At 37.6% G+C, this 22,524-nt stretch overlaps 1 protein-coding gene across 17 annotated transcripts in view; it reads right to left on the minus strand.

The window, feature by feature from the left end:
* The window catches only part of MLIP (muscular LMNA interacting protein), a 128,337-nt gene that overhangs the window by 42,443 nt on the left and 63,370 nt on the right, over window positions 1–22,524 (minus strand). For 12 of the 17 annotated variants that reach the window (XM_072036356.1, XM_072036359.1, XM_072036357.1 and 9 more), the window contains 6 exons: window positions 18,194–18,265; window positions 9,740–9,805; window positions 9,568–9,651; window positions 9,414–9,473; window positions 7,562–7,606; window positions 2,016–2,060 (listed from right to left, as the gene is read on the minus strand). In XM_072036356.1, coding sequence (XP_071892457.1) covers window positions 2,016–2,060; window positions 7,562–7,606; window positions 9,414–9,473; window positions 9,568–9,651; window positions 9,740–9,805; window positions 18,194–18,265 — 372 coding nt within the window. The remainder of the gene's footprint in view (window positions 1–2,015; window positions 2,061–7,561; window positions 7,607–9,413; window positions 9,474–9,567; window positions 9,652–9,739; window positions 9,806–18,193; window positions 18,266–22,524) is intronic. The other 5 variants (XM_038175909.2, XM_072036360.1, XM_072036358.1 and 2 more) reach the window with 2 other exon arrangements.

Below are 22,524 nucleotides of genomic sequence, written 5' to 3' on the forward strand. Positions count from 1 at the left end.
TACTGTGGTGCCCAGAACTGCACACAGTACTCAAGGTGAGGCCGCACCAGTGCAGAGTAGAGCGGGACAATCACCTCCCTCGACCTACTAGCGATGCCGTGCTTGATGCACCCCAGGATACGGTTGGCCCTCCTGGCTGCCAGGGCACACTGCCGGCTCATATTGAACTTGCTGTCTACCACGACCCCCAGATCCCTCTCTTCAAGGCTGCTCTCCAGCGTCTCATCGCCCAGTCTGTACGTGCAGCCAGGGTTTCCCCATCCCAGGTGCAGGACCCGGCACTTGCTCTTATTGAACTTCATGCGGTTGGTGATCGCCCAGCTCTCCAACCTATCCAGATCCCTCTGCAAGGCCTTTCCACCCTCATTCGAGTCCACAACTCCTCCAAGTTTGGTGTCATCAGCAAACTTGCTCAAAATACCTTCTATTCCTACATCCAGATCGTTTATAAAAATATTGAAAAGTACCGGCCCTAAAATGGAGCCTTGAGGGACCCCACTAGTGACCGCCCGCCAGCCTGATGCAGCGCCATTCACCATAACCCTTTGGGCCCTGCCCGTTAGCCAATTGCTCACCCATCGTATGATGTTTTTATTTAGCTGTATGGTGGACATTTTGTCCAGTAGGATCCTATGGGAAACCGTGTCAAAAGCCTTGCTGAAGTCCAAAAAAATCACATCAGCTGGTTTCCCTTGGTCCACCATACGGGTGATCTTATCATAAAAGGAAATCAGGTTAGTTAGGCAGGACCTGCCCTTCACAAACCCATGCTGGCTGGGACCAATGACTGCTTTGTCCCCCAGGTGCGCCTCAATAAGTTCGAGAACCATCTTCTCCATGATTTTACCAGGCACTGACGTAAGACTGACAGGCCTGTAATTGCTAGGGTCTTCTTTCTGACCCTTCTTGAAAATCGGCACAACATTTGCCAGCTTCCAGTCTACCGGGACCTCTCCAGAATCCCAGGATCGTTGAAAAATAATTGAGAGAGGTTCCGCGATGACGTCCGCCAGCTCTTTCAGCACCCGGGGAAATAAAGTACTATTTCACGAAATGCATAATTAAAAAATAAAGTTTTGCTATAGAATGTTGTAGAGACCTAAATATAACAAGTAACTAGAAAAAGATCATGAAAAAAGCATTGGTAAATGCTTACTAAACAGAAGAAATTGATTCAGGAAGTCCCTAAAATACCTCTAAATGAAATACAATAGGAAAATTCTCTCATTCACATTTAATTTTTTTCCCTAAGTATTCATTAGTGGCCACTGTCACTAGGACAGACTCTAGGACCTCTCTCCTGCTTCTTCAGAAAGTTTGGCTCCAACGGGACTAAAATGTAATCAGAGCTAAAATGAACATCTGATGCATAATCTCCTTTTCTTTATTTGAATTTGAAAAGGGACACTTTATTAGAGATTGTAGTGATAGGACAAGGGGTAACAGCTGTAGATATCCCATCCCTGGAAGCTCTCAAGGCCAGGCTGGATGGAGCTTTGAGCAACCTGGTCTGGTGGGAGGTGTCCCCACCCAAGGCAGGGGGTTTGGAACCAGATGACATTAAAGGTCCCTTCCAACCCAAACCATTCTGTGATTCTACGATTTTATTCTTGCTGACAACAAGTTAAACCAGGTTTGATTTATATCAGTGTGTAAGAAAAATATAGATGCCAAACTGTTATTGCATATAAACAAAATTGTAGAAGTGGAATATTAACAGTGTTCAACAAACAGCAGTAGGTTGTATAGTTGTCATACATCTCATGACTCAGCAAGACTCTCTAGTTTGTCATTTGGCCCATAGATTTACATAATTTCAGGATTTACATTTACTTAAAACAGATATGTGTTTGTTACACAAGAAAGCAATGAAGTTCTGTAGGAAGCAATACAACTTTGTAGGAAGATATTGACTTTAGCTTCCTTCATAGGACTAAGCAAGCAAATAATAATGACTGGATTTTGTGCTTATGCAATTGTTGATAAACAGCATAGCAGAGTTATGCAATACATACCATCTGACTCTCTGCCACCATAGGTGTTGATTTGTAAAGGTTGGCCTGCAAAAAAATGTAAATGTATTCAGTATTAACTAATATAGTCATAGGAAGAAAAATGTAGAAAGATAAGTTTTTTCATTGTTGATGATTCACTGTTTCACTGTTGATGGTTCTTGAACGTTTAGCAAAAGTAATGCAATTGAAGTTGTCATTTTACTTGCACTTTTCTGAGGCCTTTCTGAAAGGAGGAAAAATGTATAGAGAGCAGTATGCTTAGGCACAGAAGATTTTAACAGTTACACAGTGAAATGCAATTATTAAGAGAAGTTAAAATATTGTCCTTACCAGTTTGTCTCAAAGTATAGTCAAGTATGAATGTCTGTTGCTAAAGTCTTAGGGATACTTTTTCCCAAGTGCAAAAAACATTTTGCTTGATTTGATTTTGAAAAGTAAACCCGGACCTTTCTAAACCTGTCATTACTTTGCAGCACCATTATTAACACTACCAGTTGTACGGGGATCTCAATTCAATCTTCTCATCCTTCTGACTTCACAGTATGAAAAGCAGAACAATCCTACTTTCCTGCACCACATTTTTTCCAAGTCTACTCTGAAGAGTAGAAGCCCTGTTTTCAAAATCATGGCTCAATGTGCTAAATGCAAAGTATTTATGTGTGTGAAATAGCCATGTGCCACACACTCATTTGTCCTCACTATGGTAAGATTCGGGATTTCTAGTGCATTAATCATCTCCTCCAAATTTTGTAGGGTGTTCTAGTGGATAACAGAATGCTTCTGTATAGATGGTATGCCCTTCCTTAACGTAGGAGTGATTAAAATTGATTTGAACTCTAAAAGGTGAACGCTCCTAAGCAAGGGTGCAAAAACGTATACTGTATGTAGTACTGTATGTAGTATGTAGTATGTAGTATGTAGTATGTGTACTGTACTTTTACAGCCTGGACCCTCCATGGAAGGATCACTATCACTGCAGTTGGACTCAACTATATCAACTAATATCACAGTTTAAAGCAGAAAAGCAATTTGAGCACATTTTGGAGAGGGAAGCACATAGTCTACATTTGTCTACCCATGACAAAGACCTTGCAGAGATTTGGCCACAGAACTCTAGATGTGGTTTCTGAAGTGCTAAACAGAAGTTTAATCACTCCCTGGACCTGCTGATTCCAGTTCTGTGTCAATGGTGAGAATGATGTCACCAAAAGTCACGGTACAGGACCACGCTCTGAACTCAAAGCACTCACATTTCTCAACACAGCCACTGGTGTCGGCAAGCTTCACACCTCCACAGGGACAGCTGTGATTTAATATCAGATCTATAGGAAATACATCTTCTGTCAAGGACAGAGTAAACTAGTGTTAGCTCTAGGGGCTGCTTACATACTAGGATCACTCTTTCATGTTGTTAACCAAGTGTGATAACCAATTTCACTGTGAACAAAAAAACATCAAAGCACTGCAGAACAAGCTACAAATACAAAACTCTGGAATTAAATTATGTCATTTCCAGTGGTACAAATTAAGAGTAAATATCACAGAATCATAGATTTATTTAGGTTGGAAAAGACCTCTAAGATCTTTGAGTCCAATCATTAGTCCCTAAGCACCACATCTACACATCTTTTGAATACCTTCCGGGATGGTGACTCAATCGCTTTCCCTGGGCAGCCTGTTCCAGTGCATCACAACTCTTTCAGTGAAGAAATTTTTCCTAATATCGAACCTAAACCTCCCCTGGTGCAACTTGAGGTCATTTCCTCTTGTCCTATTTCTTGTTGCTTGGGAGATGAGATCAACCCTCTACGTTGCTACAACTTCTTTTGCCTCTTTTGAGATAGCTGTAGAGAGCAATAAAGTCTCTGCTGAGCCTCTTTTTCTCCAGACTAAACAACCACAGTTCCCTCAGCCGCTCCTCACAGGACTTGTGTTCCAGGCCCTTCACCAGCTTTGTTGCCCTTCTCTGGACACTCTCAAGCACCTCAATGTCCTTCTTGTAGTGAGGCACAAAACTGAACACAGTAGTCAAAGTGCAGCCTCATCAGAGCTGAGTACAGGGAAATGATCACATCCCTAGTTCTGCTGGCCACAGTACTTCTGATACCAGCTAGGATGCTGTTGGCCTTCTTGGTCACCTGAGCACACTGCTGGCTCATATTCAGCCAGCTATCAACAAATACCCCCAGGTCGCTTTTCTGTCATTTCAGAGAGGTTGCCTGAAATGTGTATAAACATAGCTGATTACAGATAAAGAAATACACTACTCATTTCTGCATGTGTGTGCACTTTTAGTTGCTTTCTATACTCTCATTTTTTCACTTCTCTATGTTGCATGTCCATGGCAAATTAAAAAGATTTCTTTAGAACAGAACTGTAAAGAGCAAAAACGTACACAATATGTACAGTGATTACTCCAGTTAATCACCAGAAGTTATTTTTAAAATAATTGTAAGAGAGGCCACATGACAAAATGATAAATTTTCTAGAACTTGAAATTAAAGTCATGAAAGCTTTTCTTGGTGACAGTAATTACATGGAAACAAAATGACTAAGTAGATCTATCGGGGCACTCAATACCCATAAAAGTCCTTTATTTAGAGGATGATTTTTTATATCACTACAAATCACCCCAAAAGCCAACAGAGATGCACTAGTATAAAATGGTGAATGGGATCATGTCAAAGACTATACAGTTTAAAAAAGCTGTTAAACTAAAACTACAGTACGTTGTCAGCTGGTACAAACTGCTGTAATTTCACTGATGTCAGACCTTTTTACACACTTCCTTTCTATTTGTACTGTCATTTACATCCTTAAAATGTTCTGAAGTGTGTGTGAAGACGAAGTAACTGTGGTCAAGGCAAATTTAAAACATTTTAATTGTGAAAAGGCAGGATATTTCAACAATTTTGTGTAGTCTACTAATCCATATAACTGATAGAAATACCGCAAGGTGCATATATATACACATATGTGTGTGTTTTTAAATAAAACTTTAGCATGATGACAGATATTCTTATCCCTGAATCACAAACAAAGTTTTTCTTTCTACTAAAAACACCTTTAAAGCAACATTTTGACAAGCACCCCAATATCCGACATCATGTGTACAAAAAGATTAAGAAAACTGTATTGCTAAATTACCATATTATTTTTTCCAGTAAATTTAATTCTTTTGCACAAACGAAAAGCCTACTTCTAAAAAAATAAAAATTTTGCTAATAAAAGGCTGACTGAAGATCATTACTCCAAGACAGCTCACATGACACAACGTGGCAGTGGGAGCAACCTGGGGGGGGAACTCTCAGTTTGACATTATGAATAATTTTCCACACTATACTCAGTTCTTGATTTCTACCAATCAGAGACACTGATTGATTGTCTCAAAATAAGCATTTTGTTTCAAAACAAGCATCTTGTACCTACTACTAAAAAAATGTAGGTCTCTGAGCCAAAAGTTCTCCTCTAGTCAATGAAAGTCAGCAAACACAGTTGTTCAGGGACCAGTCAGCACACTCACTTGTATGCTTTGGTCAAGACAAACTACCACTCTGGCCCATTCCAACTACCACTCTTCCGGACTGTTGTCCTCCATGATCTGGATGGTAGCACAGAGCATGGTGCTCCCATGGGTTGAAGGGATGAGGTCACCCTTGGTCTTGTGTAGGGTTGGGGTCTCACTTCGTGGGAAGGGAAGTGAATGGGGAAAAGAAGAAGACAACTCTATGAAAGAACACTTCATTGCACCCTCAAACTGAAGGCCAAAGGACAAGTCCCCATCTGGTTTATGTGTTGGGACAGATATAGCCTCTGTATGTCCCACCAAGGAGGCAGAGCAAGAGAGTGGGGAAGGGATGCAAGGTAGAGGGTCTGGTGGGGATACGTGGCCCATCCCTCGTGTGACTGCTGCAGCATGCAATGACTGTGGAGTCTAGAAGAGCCTGGACCCACCAAGCTCAGCCCCCACAGTGCACCATGGAGAACATGGTTGGTTAACACAGTCATCTGATCTGTTATCAGGCACAAAACAATTGAACACATTTGTACAATGTATAAGAAAAGTTAGCCTACCCATAAGCATCTGCATTGTTCTCAAATGCATTTTTAAATATTGATTTGCTTCAATTATCTAGAATGTTCCAGAGAAGACTGGGAAGAAAGAGTTTTATAGTGTGATTTTCTATGTCAGTGGAGAAAACCTAACTGTATCTCTAGGTGTATAAATTGGATGCTTAAATGTATTGGAAGGTGTATGTCAGGCAGAGTTTTGGGTGCTGAAGATCTGTGCTGGAGAGGTAGTAATATATATTCTGTTCTCACAGACTACATCTTTTATTTCATTAAAAAGCACTCTTCCAATATCCTTTATAATTAGTATGAGCCAGCACAATCTGTCAAGTAAAAATCACAGTATGCAATAAAATATGCATACCACCACATTCAAGAAGCAAAATTGAATTGATCAGTCAAGCATTGTGCTGGCATAAAACTGGAAGGTTTCCATTGCTTTTGCTAGCACTGCTTTGATCTGAGGCTCAATAGAAAGTCTGAATGATGAATAGTAAGCAGAGATGTCTTACCATGTGGCTAGATGAGCTGTAAGTAAAATATGGAATCTGCATTAACTGTCTGTGCTAGTGAGAATTAGAATGTTAATTGGGTTTAATATTTCACTAATTGAAATGACGATTCAATATAGAGATTTTATTTTTATGTTGGAATGTGAGTATACATCAGAAAACCACTTCTGCTCTTCTTCTAAAGCTAAACAGTGGGTTTTCAGCCATCTCTACAACTTGGAAGGAAAAATTTGGATCATCCCCAAATTCTGATGGATAGGCAACAGACAAAACACTTCTTCCCTACAGTTCCCTTGAAGTTCCCTACACTTCAAATAAGTATGTCCTTCAGCACTTGTAATAGCCTTGCCAAACACCTGAGCTCTTGCCCCACACTTGAAACAAACAGCAACAAAGAATTGTGTAAATAAATCAACTTTTAGATCATATTCTCATAGGTAACATTATGAATAGACACATACTCTAAAGAGATTCCAGCCATGATAGATTTGGAGTAGAGGTAAGACATCTCAGCAACTTGTGGAGTGGAGTGATAGGACAAGGAGGAATGTCTTTAAACTAAAAGATGGTAGGTTTAGATTAGAAGGAAGAAATTCTTAACTATGAGGGTGGTAAGGCTTTCCCTGAGAAGCAGTAGATGCCCCATCCCTGGAAGTGTTTAAGGCCAGCTTGGAAGTGACTTTGAGCAACCTGGTCTAGTGGGAGGTGTCCCGGCCCATGACAGGGAGGTTGGAATCAGGTGGTCTTTAAGTTCCTTTCTAATCCAAACCATTCTATGATTCTATAAATTGCAGTTGCCCTAACATACTCTTTTTTACTAGGGACAGCACACCTCATATCACAAGTAGATGTTTATATCTGCTACATGCCAACAAGTCAAGTATGGCAGCAAGATGACCTTCAAAACCTACAAAATTAGACATTTCTGCATGCCAAATATAGAGTAATTTTAAATGTACTTACATATCTGGTTTCGCGTCCAGCTGCTCTCTGCAGTGTTGATGACACCTTATACAAAATAAACAGATATCTCAACAGCAAAAAGTGGAGGACCAACTCAGAGAGATTTTCATCACTGAGACATTGTTTATTGCTTAAATTCAAGAAAACTTCAGACTTCTAAAAAGATGCATGAGATACATGAAAATAAGGTGTATTAAAGTTTCACTTTAATATATAGGTGTTTATTTTTTAAAATACTATTTCATTTTTACTCAAAGACATCAATCACACTCCATTGTAGTTGGTCTTTAAATTATCTCTGAGAACTTTCATAATAAAATGTTTATTAGTAAACAACCACAGATGTGGTCGCACTGTGGAATTTAACTTATATTTGCTCACAATTATAACCTGAAACTGCCTCTTTCCATGTTCTTACTTTCTTTCATCTGACTAACCCATACTATTTCTAAGGCAGTTACTTTTAACAAGCACTCTTTTTTGGTTCTTAGGACTCTCTTTCACCTCCAATTCAAGCACTTTGCTTAAACTTAAACTGAGATTCTCATCACATTTCTCTTGTTTCCTATGCTGCATCCTGTCAAGCCCACCTTCTGCTCTCTTTATTTGGTTTTCTTGCTGATCACTGATATCTTCTCTTTGGTAAAAAATCAGTTCTCAGTTGCCCAAGGAAGTCGGTTTTGGATTCTATAGTTCAGAAGTCCAACTTAGTAGCAGTGTTTCAACCACACAGGATTCAGTGCAAGTATTAGAAAATATTTCCTCACTACCAGTCTCTGCCTGCTTTTTCAGCTGCTGTCCTATTTCCTCCTTTCAGCTGCCTGAAGCCTGATTCACCACTGCATGCTGTTTGACAGAATTTCAAAAATGAAAATGAAGTTTGAAGTGTATATTGAATACACCTACCATCATGAAGGTTAGTTTGAATTCATTGACTTTTTTATATTTTCCTGCCTATATATATATATATATATATTTCTGACAGATTTCTACCACTTTCTGTAGCTGTCTCCTATAGCTGCCAAGACCAAATTAAATGTACCTGGGGCAAACTGAGTAGAGGACCCTCCTCCTATGGTTAGTCATCCATTTGAATCCAGAAGACAGACCAATATAACTTAGTGAAGTTTAACACCAGTACAGAAAGCTGTACCTGCCTCTCATTACCTGTTTCAGAGCTATCCATGTTAAGTGGACATAGAAGATATCTAATTCCCACAAGGGGCAAGAGTTAAAAGGAAATAAGGACTTAAGAACAATTCTACTAACTTAGAATTCTACTTAGATATTCCATTATTTGAAAACCAATACTGAATATAAATAATAATAAAAATTAAAAAATCTGAGACATGTTTTTAGTCATTGATGCCATTGAAACATGGGCTCCTTTGTCATAAGGACCAATAGGTAGGACAAAATCTGGGAGATGGCCACAGACTCCGCAATATGGAAGGCAAGGCTTTCCACCTTGTGGATCCAGTGTTTGCAACACTAATTGACAGCTTCTAATTCATAGTATATTCTGTTTCCCTGGGGAGCCCATGCCCAACCACCCTCTCAGTGAAAAACCTTGTCCTAACATCCAGCCTGAACCTTCCCCGTCACAGCTCCCTCCTGATCTCTCAAGTCAGTATAACTCCTGACTTCAGGAAAACATCTTGCAATAGAAACTGCAGTAAATCCAAGGCTAAGGTTTTATCCTTCTAAATCTTTTAAATCACCAGATGCTTTACTGATGTTGGATCTCTTAACTGCAACTTTCTGTTGCTGAAGGCTTTGCAGATGTGCTTTTGTTTTCCTTGATGTCTACCTGGAAAGAGCCTTTGATGTGTGGGTGGGCTTATTCACCTACCTTGCCACCATCTGACTCTGTATTCATCTGCAGGAAACTTGGAGAAGATTCACATCGGCGCTGGAAAATTATTTTTAACAGAGAAGAAATTTATTAAAGATGAGACAAAAATAAAGGAAGAGGAGAAAGTCAGTCCTACAAACTGATGGATTACCATGGTCAATGGGTCCTGCAGGACTTGATCAATGACAGCACATAGCTCTTCTGTTTGTTGTCTGAGTTGGGCAGGGGAGCACATCTGAGAAAGGAGGACACATCACTCAGTTAACAACAGAAAGCAAAGCTTTTGTTTTCACATAGAGATTTGAGAGATAAAACAGCAGTACCTCTGAATGGGTGTCCAAAGCAGTGCCTTCAATCACACTAGCAGTCTTTGTTGGCTCTTCTAATGCCTGCAATTCAAAAGATTTCACTGTTACACTGACTTATATATATATATAATATATATATATATATTGTTAATAAGCAATCATGGAAAAAGAAGAAACTATAGTAGGGTTCTTTGGGTTACCATCTTCTGATCTTGAGTTTGAGGGTTTGTTTTTTTCAGAAAGAATGTATTCAAGCTAGGTGACTCCTCCCTGCTTTGAAGATCAGAAAATACCATTATTTTAATATAACTTTTGGGTTGTAATGTTTACATTGTCTTCTCCTTCAATAACACCCCACCTCTCCCACAGTGAATGTCACACAGTGAATGTGCTGGACAACAAAGGTGCCGGGTGTCTGCCTGCCATGCACCATTGGAAGACAGCCACCAGCTGTAAGCAGGTGGGCAGGGCAGGGGTCCAAGCACACAGGAGGCCTGTTTGTTTCTTTCAGTAGCTGTCTTCTTTAAAAAGTGCCTCCTGTTTAAAGAGGATAGTGATAATACATGGCAACAAAAATGGTGCTTGACATTTATGGATTTCAGCTTGAAAAGAGAATCGTATAAAGGAAAATATTCACAACACACTTCTGGTACCATACAAAACATGACTAGTCTATGCAACCACTTAATGCAGCTGCCACAATCTCTCCAAAACAAAAGACACTCTTGTGCTTGGATATATCTTCAGCTTTCCAATGCCCACACTTGGAGCAAGTGTGAGAACAGTGGGAACCAGTTTGCCAACCCCTCTCTTTTATCAGGAAACTCACAAAACACACACAAAAGCCAAACTTCGTTTCAGTGCTCAATGCCCTTTTCATCTTGTCCCAGAGTTGGTGAGGCACACTCTCATTGCCATCACCCCTTTTTTCTTTGAAGCAATTTTCAAATAGTCTCCATACTGAGACCAAAAATTACTCTTGAAGCATGCTGATACATGCAGCTGGACTACAGGAGAGGGATCAGCAGGGTTTGTGGATTTTTTTGTTTAACACTTACATTTTTATGAAGTTTCACATTTGTCAGTCATTTGCAAAAAATAAATAAATAAATAAATAAACAAAATAGGATAAGAGCAAAAAAAAAAAACACACACAAAAAAAAAAAAAAAAAAAAAAAAAAAAAAAACCACATTCCTATGCATATTCTGTGGCAATAATATGTATCCAGTGAGGTACTTATTTGGGCTGAAGTTACCGAAGACGTGTGTGCTGGGAGGAAAAAGGTAGGAAAAAAAAAAAAAAAGAAATAGACATACACTTGAGTAATTATTTATGAGTTTAATTTTGCTGAATATAACTGCTACTGGCAAAATGCATCTATAAACCATACATAAATGATCCTGCACAGAAGCATGTTTGTGATGTCTTGTATTAGAGAGTTCAATAGGAAAAAATGAAGTGTACAATGAAGAGTACTTTCTTTCCAAATGCATTTCTTCCCTCCCCTCTAGCTCTAGACAAACCTGTTGACTTTGAAGTAGTTGTAGTTCAAAAGGAAAAAAAAAAAATTTTGAGCTAAATAAATTAATGTAATATTCTCCACAGACCAAAAATGAAAAGATAAATGATCTTTCTCATTTCTCCTATCTCAGATCAACAGCCAGACCTGTAGGAGAGCTCAGCTAAAGAGTGCTCAGCACTACACTCAAGTGCTATGTCCACAGTTCAGTTTCAGTTAGATTACATCCTCCTGTTAAATGTAAAATGAAATGGTAAAATGTAGAATTATGTGGTAAAATGTAAAATGAAGAAGTCTTTCCAGTACCTATCAAGGGCAGGACTGCCAAAGAAGCCTGTTGTAGAGAGATGAGTCTGAATGTGAATTAGCAAAAACAACCTGTTCCATTAAGAAATTGTCATCAACCACATATTCAGAACACAGAATTTAAGGATTTTCTCAAAAATCTTGAGAAATCAGTAGGGTGATGTAATAATTAATGTAGTAATTGTTTAAAATATATATATACATGTATAAATCTTTCCAATTCACTTCTCTAGGACAATAGCAGAGGGTGAACACAATTAAGGGTAGGGCATAGCTACCCAGACACTATTGATGGATCTTCCTAGAGTAACTATAGACACATCCACAAGTCCATGTCAAGAATCAAGATGCTGGGTAATTTAAGTATCAAACATCCATCAATTTCAGTAGAAATTAGAAACCCAAATATCTATGAAGTTTGGAGCTTTCATTTACTCAGGTGGTTGCAGCACCAAAAAGAGGGAAAGAGAGAGAAAAAACAAAGGTAACTCATTTTTAAGGATCCCTAACATCTGTAAAATAAATAAATAAATTAATTAATTAATAAAAGGGGGGGGGAGATAAAAATAAAAACAAAAATAAAAAATATGTAGGGAGATTTGCTTTCATCCATTGTTAGCTTTTCAAAACACAGCTTGTTTTTCAAGCAGTATTTTTTTGGTTGTTGTTATGCATTACCACATAGAGAAAAATGTGTGATTTAAAAAGTGTTACTGTCATTTCTGAACTCATTACTAGAGTTACCATGCAATAATATTATGATTAATTTAAAGCATTAGTGTTATCAACAGTATTGTTGATTAGCACTATCAACAGTGTTCAAGCTTTTCTTTCTATGCCAGTGGCCTAACAATACCAGAAGTGGAACATTCCAATTTTTTGATTATCTGAAAAATAATAGTAGGACCACAATTTAAAAGAGTGTAATTTAGAAAATGAAAATTTGTTTTTGACAGAACTTAAATGTGCAGATGAAATAGCCAGTTGCTGAACTGCCAAATCTATTCTAATAAAAGGCAACTTAGAGGGTGTGATGCATACACTCCATTGATGTCAGTGATTACTATAACCCCTCCCTCCTCTTTCCCCCAAGCAATTTGGCAAGCAAAAAATTGCTGAAGCTGTATCAAAGAACGGATACTAGTAAATGATCTGATTGGGGTCTCCAGTATTTTTTTGAGAATTAAAGCTCTTGGCAACGTACAGGAAATATAGAAATTTGTTTCATTCACTAATGAATGACATCAGTATTTTAACCTCAATCTGACATAGCCTCTTTACTGCCTTGTGAAGACCCTGTGCTGAGCAAAACCGATGAATTTTCCTGTTCTTTTATTTCTCTTGCAGGTTTTTCCTATTAATATGTTTTTGAAGTCCTCAGTACATGCAAAAAGAATATTCTGTATAATGGAATTTCATGTACCCTCTGTTCCTACACCTGATTCCTTAAAGATCCTGGGAAATGATATTGTAAAGACCTGGCTACTCTTCCTCTTATAAAATTAATATTGAAAGCTGCTTTATTTTTTTTTTAATTAAAAATTAAAATTAATATTTAAAAGGAAGAAAGGGGAAGTTTATAGCCTTATCCTCTATTGTCATGTCTGGTTATTATTAAAGACAAACTAGGTCCTTTAGCACTCTAGAACTGCACACATGATGTTCTTTTTCTTACCATTAGGTATTAAATTCTAGCCTTCAGAAAACTTTTTACATGAACACGTAATCTGAAAGCAAGAAATTCACCTAGTAAGTGCACACTAGAAGTAATTGATGAAAAATACAATCTTTTATGTCAAAATGTTCTTAAAATGTTTTCAGAAATGCTTTTTGGATCCAGGATGATCCTCACATATTCAAAAACAGACAGTTGTCTAGTTGTTAGGCTTATTATTAAGATCTTTTTTTCTACATTTATTTAAGAAACTGCAGTCCTCTGCTTGTACTTAGTTGATAAATACAAGACAGATAAGCCAACAGCACTTTCATTTGCACTCCTTCCATCCACATCCAGTTACATATAATACTTTTCAGAAGACTTGAGTGCTCATTTGTGAAACAGGTGTACTTAATAGCAAAACCCATCATCCTTGTTTCACCTCATTCAGATATGGATGAAGTCTGAGCAGAACACTAGCAGCCAGCCCAAAGCTTTCATAAACAGGTTTTCTTCCCTGGACAAACCTTTCCTTTTCTGGACAAATACAACTATCCCAAATACCCCTGCATAAACTTTGCTGTAGACCACAGACCACTGAATTGTCGAGAGAAGACTTCTTTTACTTTGCAATTCCAAGAAGTTCAATAGAGTGTTGGGGTTGCACCTCAAATTTGAAATAGTTCTGAAGATGAAGTAGGATCTGGAGTAAGGGACTGTCTACTTAAAGTTAGGAATTTATCCACATCTCCCCAAAATGGACTCTTCATGACAAACTATTTTGAGGGAAAGATATTTTTGTAGGTATTTGATAAATACAATCTCTAAATACTAGATATATTACTTTTGGAAGGTATATACTACCTGATTAGGACTGGAATTTTGAATTGGATTGTGATCTCATCTGTATAACTGTAGAGGCTATTCAAGAGTGAATGTCAGTGGAAGGGTGACTCACTGATTCAATAATAAAAAGACCAGAAAGAACCACGGTGATCACCTAGTCTGACCTTTTCTTTAAACCACACAACTGACCAGACTTATTGTATGAAGTGCCAGAAAAGTGTCCTGTCTTGATTGTTTAATTTCTATGATAAAGTACCCATTTCAGTCTCTGGATTTTTTTTTCTCATGGTTAATTAATTCTTGCTGTTAAACTTTTGCTTTATGCCTACATTAAGCATGTTCTGCTTCCTCTTCTAGCCAGTGGATGCCGTTATCTGTTAACTCTTCTGCAGAAGAGTTCATTGTCACTGTCTGAGGACCTGCTGCATCATTTTGAATCTGTGTGGTGATCATGGCACTGTTGGCTGACCATGGACACCACCACTTCTGCTGTCCCTGATCTATCTGTGGGACAGTGCCCGTGCTGGTGAGGATGCTGTCCTACCAGCCTTGCTGTTATGCCAGCTTCTGGCTCATCTTTCATGAGGAGCAACACACTGTTGCTGCTCCCAGACAGAGCCTGACCATGATGCTGAGCACAAGTCCCTTAAAAACAAGGTTTTGCTCTTCTGTCTGTGAAAGAATTTACAGCTGTATCCTCCAAGAGATATCCTGAATTTGAATTTTTTCTGATCAGACCATGGGTGATAAGAGGAATATCATGTTCATACAAGCTAAAACAGTTAGAAAGCTTGCCAGCTATGGGATTTGATTATATTAAACCACTTCTGGGCTTGCCAGATTATATGTATATGTAGTCAATGAGCTTCTTCTTTGCTGCTAATGAGCATAGATTTGAACAATTCTCTTTAACTGAGAGTACTTAAGAATAAAAGTGTGTCCTAGATAAGCTGTTAAGATGATGATAGCCTAACAGTTTCATAAGGAGAAGTTAAAAAATGCTGGCTGAAATTAAAGCATTTACACACACGTAAAAGAAAATGTTACTTGAGAAAGAAAGACACAATGAGACAATTCAGGGGCAAAGCATTTTACGTTATATGACATGTCACTGACAGTTTTCTTTCATATGATCTAATTATTACTGCATATAAATTGTCACTAGATTGCCTGCATTATAGATCTGAATGAACCCATTTTCTCGTGACCACTCAAATTAAGTAACACAATTACTTACACAGGGCAAAAAGTTTCACTTTGGAAAATATTCATTTCCAGTTTGATCACATAGCAAAATACTTTTCTTGCATTTAGGAAGATGATGTATTCCTAATCATTAATTCAGTTCAGTAATATCTGTCTTGCAGAACTTCCTTCCTTGCTAAAATAAATGTCACTCAAAAATATCTTCTCCAAATAATCTTTATCTCCATGTTAATAAAACATTATTTATGCAGTTAGAACTTGTCTTGAATTGCTCTCTTTTTAACCTGATGTTTGCATAAAATGGGAGCAATATAACTACTGGCATTGAGCTACAATGTGGCATGAGTTCCTTCCAAGCTCCCTCCCTGCTACTCTGAGGATAATACTTGTACATTAGGGCTTGGTACAAGGGGACCTGTATGTGCCATATGACTCCTTTATGCTTCCTTTAAGGGACATACTATAAATGCATGTCAGCTAACACAATAGGACTATCTCAGGAGCACTATACATAACTGCTGGTCTGGATCAATAGGATATTAATATACATAATGTCCAAAACAAGGGAAAACAGGGAAAGAGTTGTACACCAGAACTGCCTTAGACAGAATGCCCAGGGAAATGCACCTGATACATCAGCTGTAGTCAGACAATGCTAAAACATGCAAAGTAAATTCATCCTGAATGTCCTGTAACAGAAAGCTGATATCTTATTAGTTTTACATGAGTGTGCTGTCGCTACTGAAGGATACACTAAGGCTAGAATTTTCAGTAAATTGGCAGATAACAAAAAGTCTCTGTGTAAACGTAGATTTCTTTGGTGTCATTAATATTTTTTTCTACAGATACTGGCATAATATTGTACAAATCAGTTTTATGTTTGGTGGATATGTAACATACAGCTCATGAGTAAATGCCTAAGAGAGAGTCAGCAAGATGATCCCTCAAAAGGAATTGCCTTTCTTCTGAAAAGGTGCAGTCACATGGCTGTCCTTAACCCACTAGTTTAGATCAGGAGTGTGCCCTCGAAGTAAAACCCCCACTCAAAGTCACCTACCACCTACCGACCTTTGCATCTGCAGAGCAGCACAGCTTAGTGCACAAATTGCATTCATTTCAAAGTCAGCCCTGAAGTGGTACCTCAAGAGTCCACCTTATGTTCCAGACACTAACAGGCTCTCTGACAAAGACAAAAAACAAACAAACAAAACAACAACAACAAACAAAAACCTACTGGAATGCATACAGTAGGGATATAGGATACTTTCTTCTACTGAGCCATTTGTGTTGCATGTTAATGCAGACATAGTCTTACTTGGTATGTTCAAGACTTAAGTAAGAGAAGATTCATGTTTGATGCAAATGATGAAAATATTCATCCAAGATTTAAAAAAAAAAAAAAAAAAAAAAAAAAGGAAAATAAAGGAATCTCGCATTTGTGAAAGTAATAATTTTTTTTAAGTTATTTAAGTGATAACCAGTAGGTCACAATCTTTTTATTTATTTATTTATTTTTCAGGGGCAAAACGATCATCAAATCATAGAACCATTTAGGTTGGAAAAGATCTCTACGATCATCAAGTCCAACCTTTAATCTAGCACCACCAAATCTACCATTAAGCCATATAACTAAGCATTACATCTACATGTTTTTTTTGACGACCTTCAGGGATGGTAACTCAACTGCTTCCCTGGACAGCCTGCCCCATTACTTCATAACCCTTTCACTGAAGAAATTTCTCCTAATATCCAACCTAAACTTCCCCTGGCACGACTTGAGGCCATTTCCACTTGTCTTATCACTTGCTGCTTGAGAGAAGAGACTGATCCCCACCGTGGTACAACCTTCTTTGAGGTAGTTGTAGAGCACAATAAGATCTCTGAGACTCCTTTTTTTCTAGGCTAAACAACCACAGTTCCCTCAGCTGCTCCTCATAAGACTTGTTCTCTAGACCCTTCACCAGCTTTGTGGCCCTTCTCTGGACACCCTCAAGCACCTCAATGTCCTTCTTGTAGTGAGGGGTCCAAAACTGAACACAGTAGTCGAGGTGCAGCCTCACCAGAGCCAAGTACAAGGGGACAATCACTTCCGTGGTCGGTCCTGCTGACCACACTACAAGCCAGGATGCTGTTGGCATTCTTGTCCACCTGAGCATGTTGCTGGCTCATGTTCATCTGGGTATCAACAAATACCCCCCAGGTTCCTTTCCACCAGGCAGCTTTCCTTTCATCTTCAAAATCCTTTATGCAGAGCTACACTCTCTAATGTCTTTAAACTCTGTAAAAGCATAGGGAAATCAGCTGAGCTTTGCATGTAAATGCATATGTAGATGTGTACATTGGAAAGCTTAATCCTACAGAAATTTGTTAGAGGCTAAGTTCCTGAACTATGTCCACAGAAAGTTTTTTCAGATACAGCTATATTTGTGATGTCAGAGTTATTAAGCATGTCTTTAAATATATTTGTGGCATGTTTTTTGTCACTAAGGGACATCATTTAGTGAAGGGACTCTGTAGCTCAGGTTGATGGTTGGGCTGCAACTGAGGACATTTCCTGGTGTTGAATTTACTGGTGTAAGCATAGCCATTGAAGAATCTTTAGCTGGCCAAGACCTACTGATGAGTAGGTTCTAAAATAGCAGTGCTCCAGAGACTTTCAAACAGCAAAACAGACTTTGAGACATTGTCATAAATGATGATTTCTTTAGGACGCGTTTTTTTTACAATATTTTTTTTTTAATAGAAATTTAGGTTAATGAAGCCTTTGATCCTCAGTACAATGTAACTGACCTTGAAAAACTGCTGGAATTATAATCCTGAGCAACTAGCTCACAGAGTTTATGTGCTGTAATATCACCAACAGAAATGTCAGAATATGTACATAAAGTTGAACACGCTCAAATGCAATTCCCATGTCTTTGATCAAACACTAACCTTCTGTTCCATAAGTAATGTGTTTGTAGGTATTGCTGCAAATGCCTTGTAGCTTGTCTTGATCTTGTACTGCTAAAAGGGCAAATCAGAAAGCAGGAAGAAATGTAAAGAAGGGTAAAAGGGAGAGAGGAACAAAGAGACAAGAAAGGAGAAAGGTACGACAATGAAAGATGATTTTAATTGTCTCACAGACATGTTACAACAATACAAGGCTTACATAGCACCTATGAAAGCTATTTCTTAAAGAAAATCAGTGTTTCTGCTAAGATTTTAAAGGACATTCGTTTTTTGCATTTAGGAATGAGATGGAACTACATGAACATCATATATCTGCAGCTTATAACTTCTAAAGTGATCTTGACCACTTTCTGCTTATTACTATCCTTAGACTGATATCAGAAGAGGCTGTGTGTTTATTCCATGTTAGCTTGTGATTTGAAATGATCATGCAAAGCTGTTTCTGCCAGTACATGCACCTTAAGAACTGCTGCTCTGTGGTGTGATCCTGGACCACTAAGTCACAGGGATTTCTGTGATTGGCTTTGATGAGATTGAACAAGATCCTTAAATGCTGAATTACTTGTGGAAGTAGGTAGATCACTTAAGTCAGATGACACTACTTTTCACCTCCTTTACAAGTAACTTTATCACCCACATATTTCAAAACAAGTAGAGGAACTTTTGCACTCTAACCAGGTATATGGAACTGGCAATCTAAACCATAAAAAGTACATGATGGGGTACAAAAAATCCTAAGATCAGGCTTAAAAACTCATTATTTTTGAATCATTTATATTTTAGACTGTATTAGCTTGCCAAAACGTTTTAACCCTTTAGAAACCATACTTTCTATATTTTCTTGTTAATTATGGAGACTAAATAAAATAAGTTATTTTTAAATGAACAACGATATTCTTCTATACTTAAGAGCTAGGACTCTTAACTACATGGCTGCTGGAATTTTTTGGTGGGAGTGGGGAGTAAACAACTAAAAAGGGATTCACAACATTTTTCCCTTTTCAACATCACACTAATTTAAAGAAACATTCACAAATTCAGACAATATTAGATTTTTAAGTTATTAGTTGAATATTTTTGTGATATTTAACAACCTGACACAAAGTTAACTGTTAATCAGATAAGGTTTTTTAATGTACTGTTGCCTGGGCAGTAGATGCTAGTCCTTATGGAATAATGGTCTAAACAACATCCTGTATTTTGGGTTATACAATTGTCTTTTTTTTTTTTTTTTTCCTATTTTTATATCTAATCAAACCTTCAACAATTACAGAGGGTCCAGAACTTTAATTCAGATAAGAGAAATTTATATCACACTTGAACCTCTCTTTAAGCATTTTAGGACATCATCTTTTAATTCTTTCCATATATAATGCTATATTTTCTTCAGATTTACTCATATTTTTTTCTAGTCAGAACATGGAGACTGCCAGGCATTGAAGAAGTCAATAATCACACATACTGAGTGAATATTCTGTCAAAGCAGATCAATGCAGTGCCAGAAATGCTTTTTCACCTTTTATTTTTTAATTTATATGAGATTTAGCCATTCTAACTTGGATGACTGCCATTTAGGTGCTTCAATCAGAACTGAAACCATTTATAGTCATGGACATTTCTACAGGATAATTCATCCCACCCTCAAATAAGCACCTAGAAAGTTAAAGTAAAATCATCCTGTAGATACAGCATCTTCTCTCCATTGACTATAATAGAATTGCTTAAGTTGTGTTTGGATATCTAGCTTTCAAATGTCAAAAGTCATGTGAGTTAAATACTGCCCTTTGAATATCTGTTTCTATCTTGAGATAGAAACACTGCTATAAATTTGTACAGATACTTATATATATATAAATATCTATGTATATACAACATCTATCTATATAAAGATAAGATTTTCAACATAAGATACTATGCACTGAAGTAAGATGGAAGGTAAGATGATTACATATCAATATGTAATTGATATTCAATCAATTAAATGATTTAATTGAACATGTAAATGAATTGCAATTTCTTCCAAAGCCAAAGTATTTTTACATATCTGGTGAGTATACTATAACTACTTTGAGATTAGTAATACTTCTGTATAAACTAAACAAAAACTTATCAGACTGTAAAAATATAAGGGTTTTTTCATTTCTTATATAATCAATTCTACTTTAATGCTTATCTCTGCCAGGTACTGTAGAACATGTGAGCAATGTGAAATTGTCAAAATCATGGTATTTAAATGAATGGAAAGTCTTTAATCAGTTTCTGCTCTCAGGAACATGTTTCTTGACATACAATTTTGCATTACTTAAAATGATTGTTCAATGTCTAAATAAATTTAGTAATCTGGTTCTTAGGAATCTATTAGTATTTTTGAACAGCCATAGACACTCATGTCTGCTGGCCTGCACCATGGTCCAGTCAAGAGAAAACCAACTCCATTATCACCACTCAGGCGAATATCAGCCTGGGAAGTTATTCAGAAAATCTACTTTCTCTTGCTCAAACGATCATCTAGGGCACACACAGGGCACTGCAAAGTGTGCTAGGCATGTACCTATAAAGGCTTAAAATCAGAAACTAACCATGGTAGTGTGGAGCTCCTCATGAGTAATCTTTTCTGCTTTGTGGTAGGTTTTGCAGCTGTGCTGAGCTCCATGTTGCTAGAGTTAGTTTGATCCCCAGCTGTTTTGGGTAGATCAACATGCATTCCTGTGCTATATTCAAACAGGAAAAATCAAAGAATATGTAGGAATGACACACCATTAAATCACTGCAAAGAGTTTTCAAATAACAGCCAGAACTTTTCATGCTAATTTCTTCCTGCAGAATCAGCAATTTTATTTGTCTCCAATCCATCCTACTGTTCATTTTGCCATATTAAGTCCACCAGGACACTACCAAAATGTCTCCACAGTCCAGGGAGAGGATTTTTATTCCAAGTGGTCACCCACTGTTCAACACTTCACACTGTTCTGTGAATTTGATTATGTTCGTATTCACTTTGCAGAACAGTCAAATTTTGAAAACATTGGCAAACATAAACATAAATATATAAAGCATAGGAAAACATATGCATTTATATATAAAAATGCAAATACTTAAATAAGTTCATAGGGTCTACTTTGATTTCCATTAATTGGTACATGAATAGACATAAACAGATAAAAGTTCTCCATTAAAGAATCCTTTTTGCATAAGTTCTTTGATATCATGTTAATGAAACAGTTTGATATCTATGATGAAAAGTTTGATGTCAAAGTTCTATTTTAAAATGTGCTGGTTTAATAACTATTGGAACAATATTAAGGTTGCAAGATTACACATGCTAAAGTCAAGCAGCTCTGCAGTTCTCCCTTGATTCTCACTTAGAAAATTCATACATGCAAAAATTTTGTTGTGCACCGACAGTCATATGTCGTGCATCATATGGAGCTTTTTGTCCAGTCCTCAAGTTGAACTGATGGGTACTAAAGAGACCTAAATGCTGTTTAAGATGTTGATGGTCTCTATCCTCAATCTTTTCCTTTTTTTTCCCTGGAAATATACTGAGATTTGAGGCTGGAGTCATCTGGTACCATTCACAGATGAGCAAAGCAGAAGTCTGTTGAGCTATTTCAAAAAGTATGGAGATGGGTGAGAGCAGGAGGAAGGGATGGCATTGAATGCATACTGTTGTTAGCTGTAAGTGAAGACTCAGCTTCACATTTTAAAGCCAGAAGATGGCTTTCCTGTCCTGAACTTCTAGCTGCATTTGATTTAGAGATTTCAGACCATCCACATCCCTGGCGGAGCCACTTTTGTCTGCATGTTTAAAAATCACACCAGTCTAACCTCTCAAGCCTATTATAGTAGACACTGTCCAATGCTCCACTGGTGGGCAGTTTCAGTGGTTGGGCAGTTTCAGAAGTGCTATTGCATCTCAACAGTAAAATTAGCAGGAAAAAGGACAGTTGGAAGGGCTGAAAGGATGTAATAGCCTCTGTAATTATAACACAGGCAAGAGTTATGTGTCACAAACAGAGGATTTCCTTATCACCAAAGGTTGTACCAATAGTAACAAGACACTGCAAATGTCTTGCAATCTCCAGGCTCAGTCATGCCTTCCAGTTTTTTTCTCTAGGGGCTCTTATCTTGAAATTTCTACAATTTTATTTCTCTTTTTATTTCATTAATTGGTCCTGACAGGGTGTAGTGACACTGTACAGCTGTGCTTGAAACAATAGTTCCTTTGGGGTTGTTTGGTTTTTAAAAGAACCATTCATGACAATTGCTACTCTGTGCTGATTTAAACCTCTCATTTTCAATTAACATTTTCC

This window comes from Anas platyrhynchos, chromosome 3 (assembly GCF_047663525.1).
Source record: "Anas platyrhynchos isolate ZD024472 breed Pekin duck chromosome 3, IASCAAS_PekinDuck_T2T, whole genome shotgun sequence".
In the NCBI taxonomy this organism is placed as follows: Eukaryota; Metazoa; Chordata; class Aves; order Anseriformes; family Anatidae; genus Anas; species Anas platyrhynchos.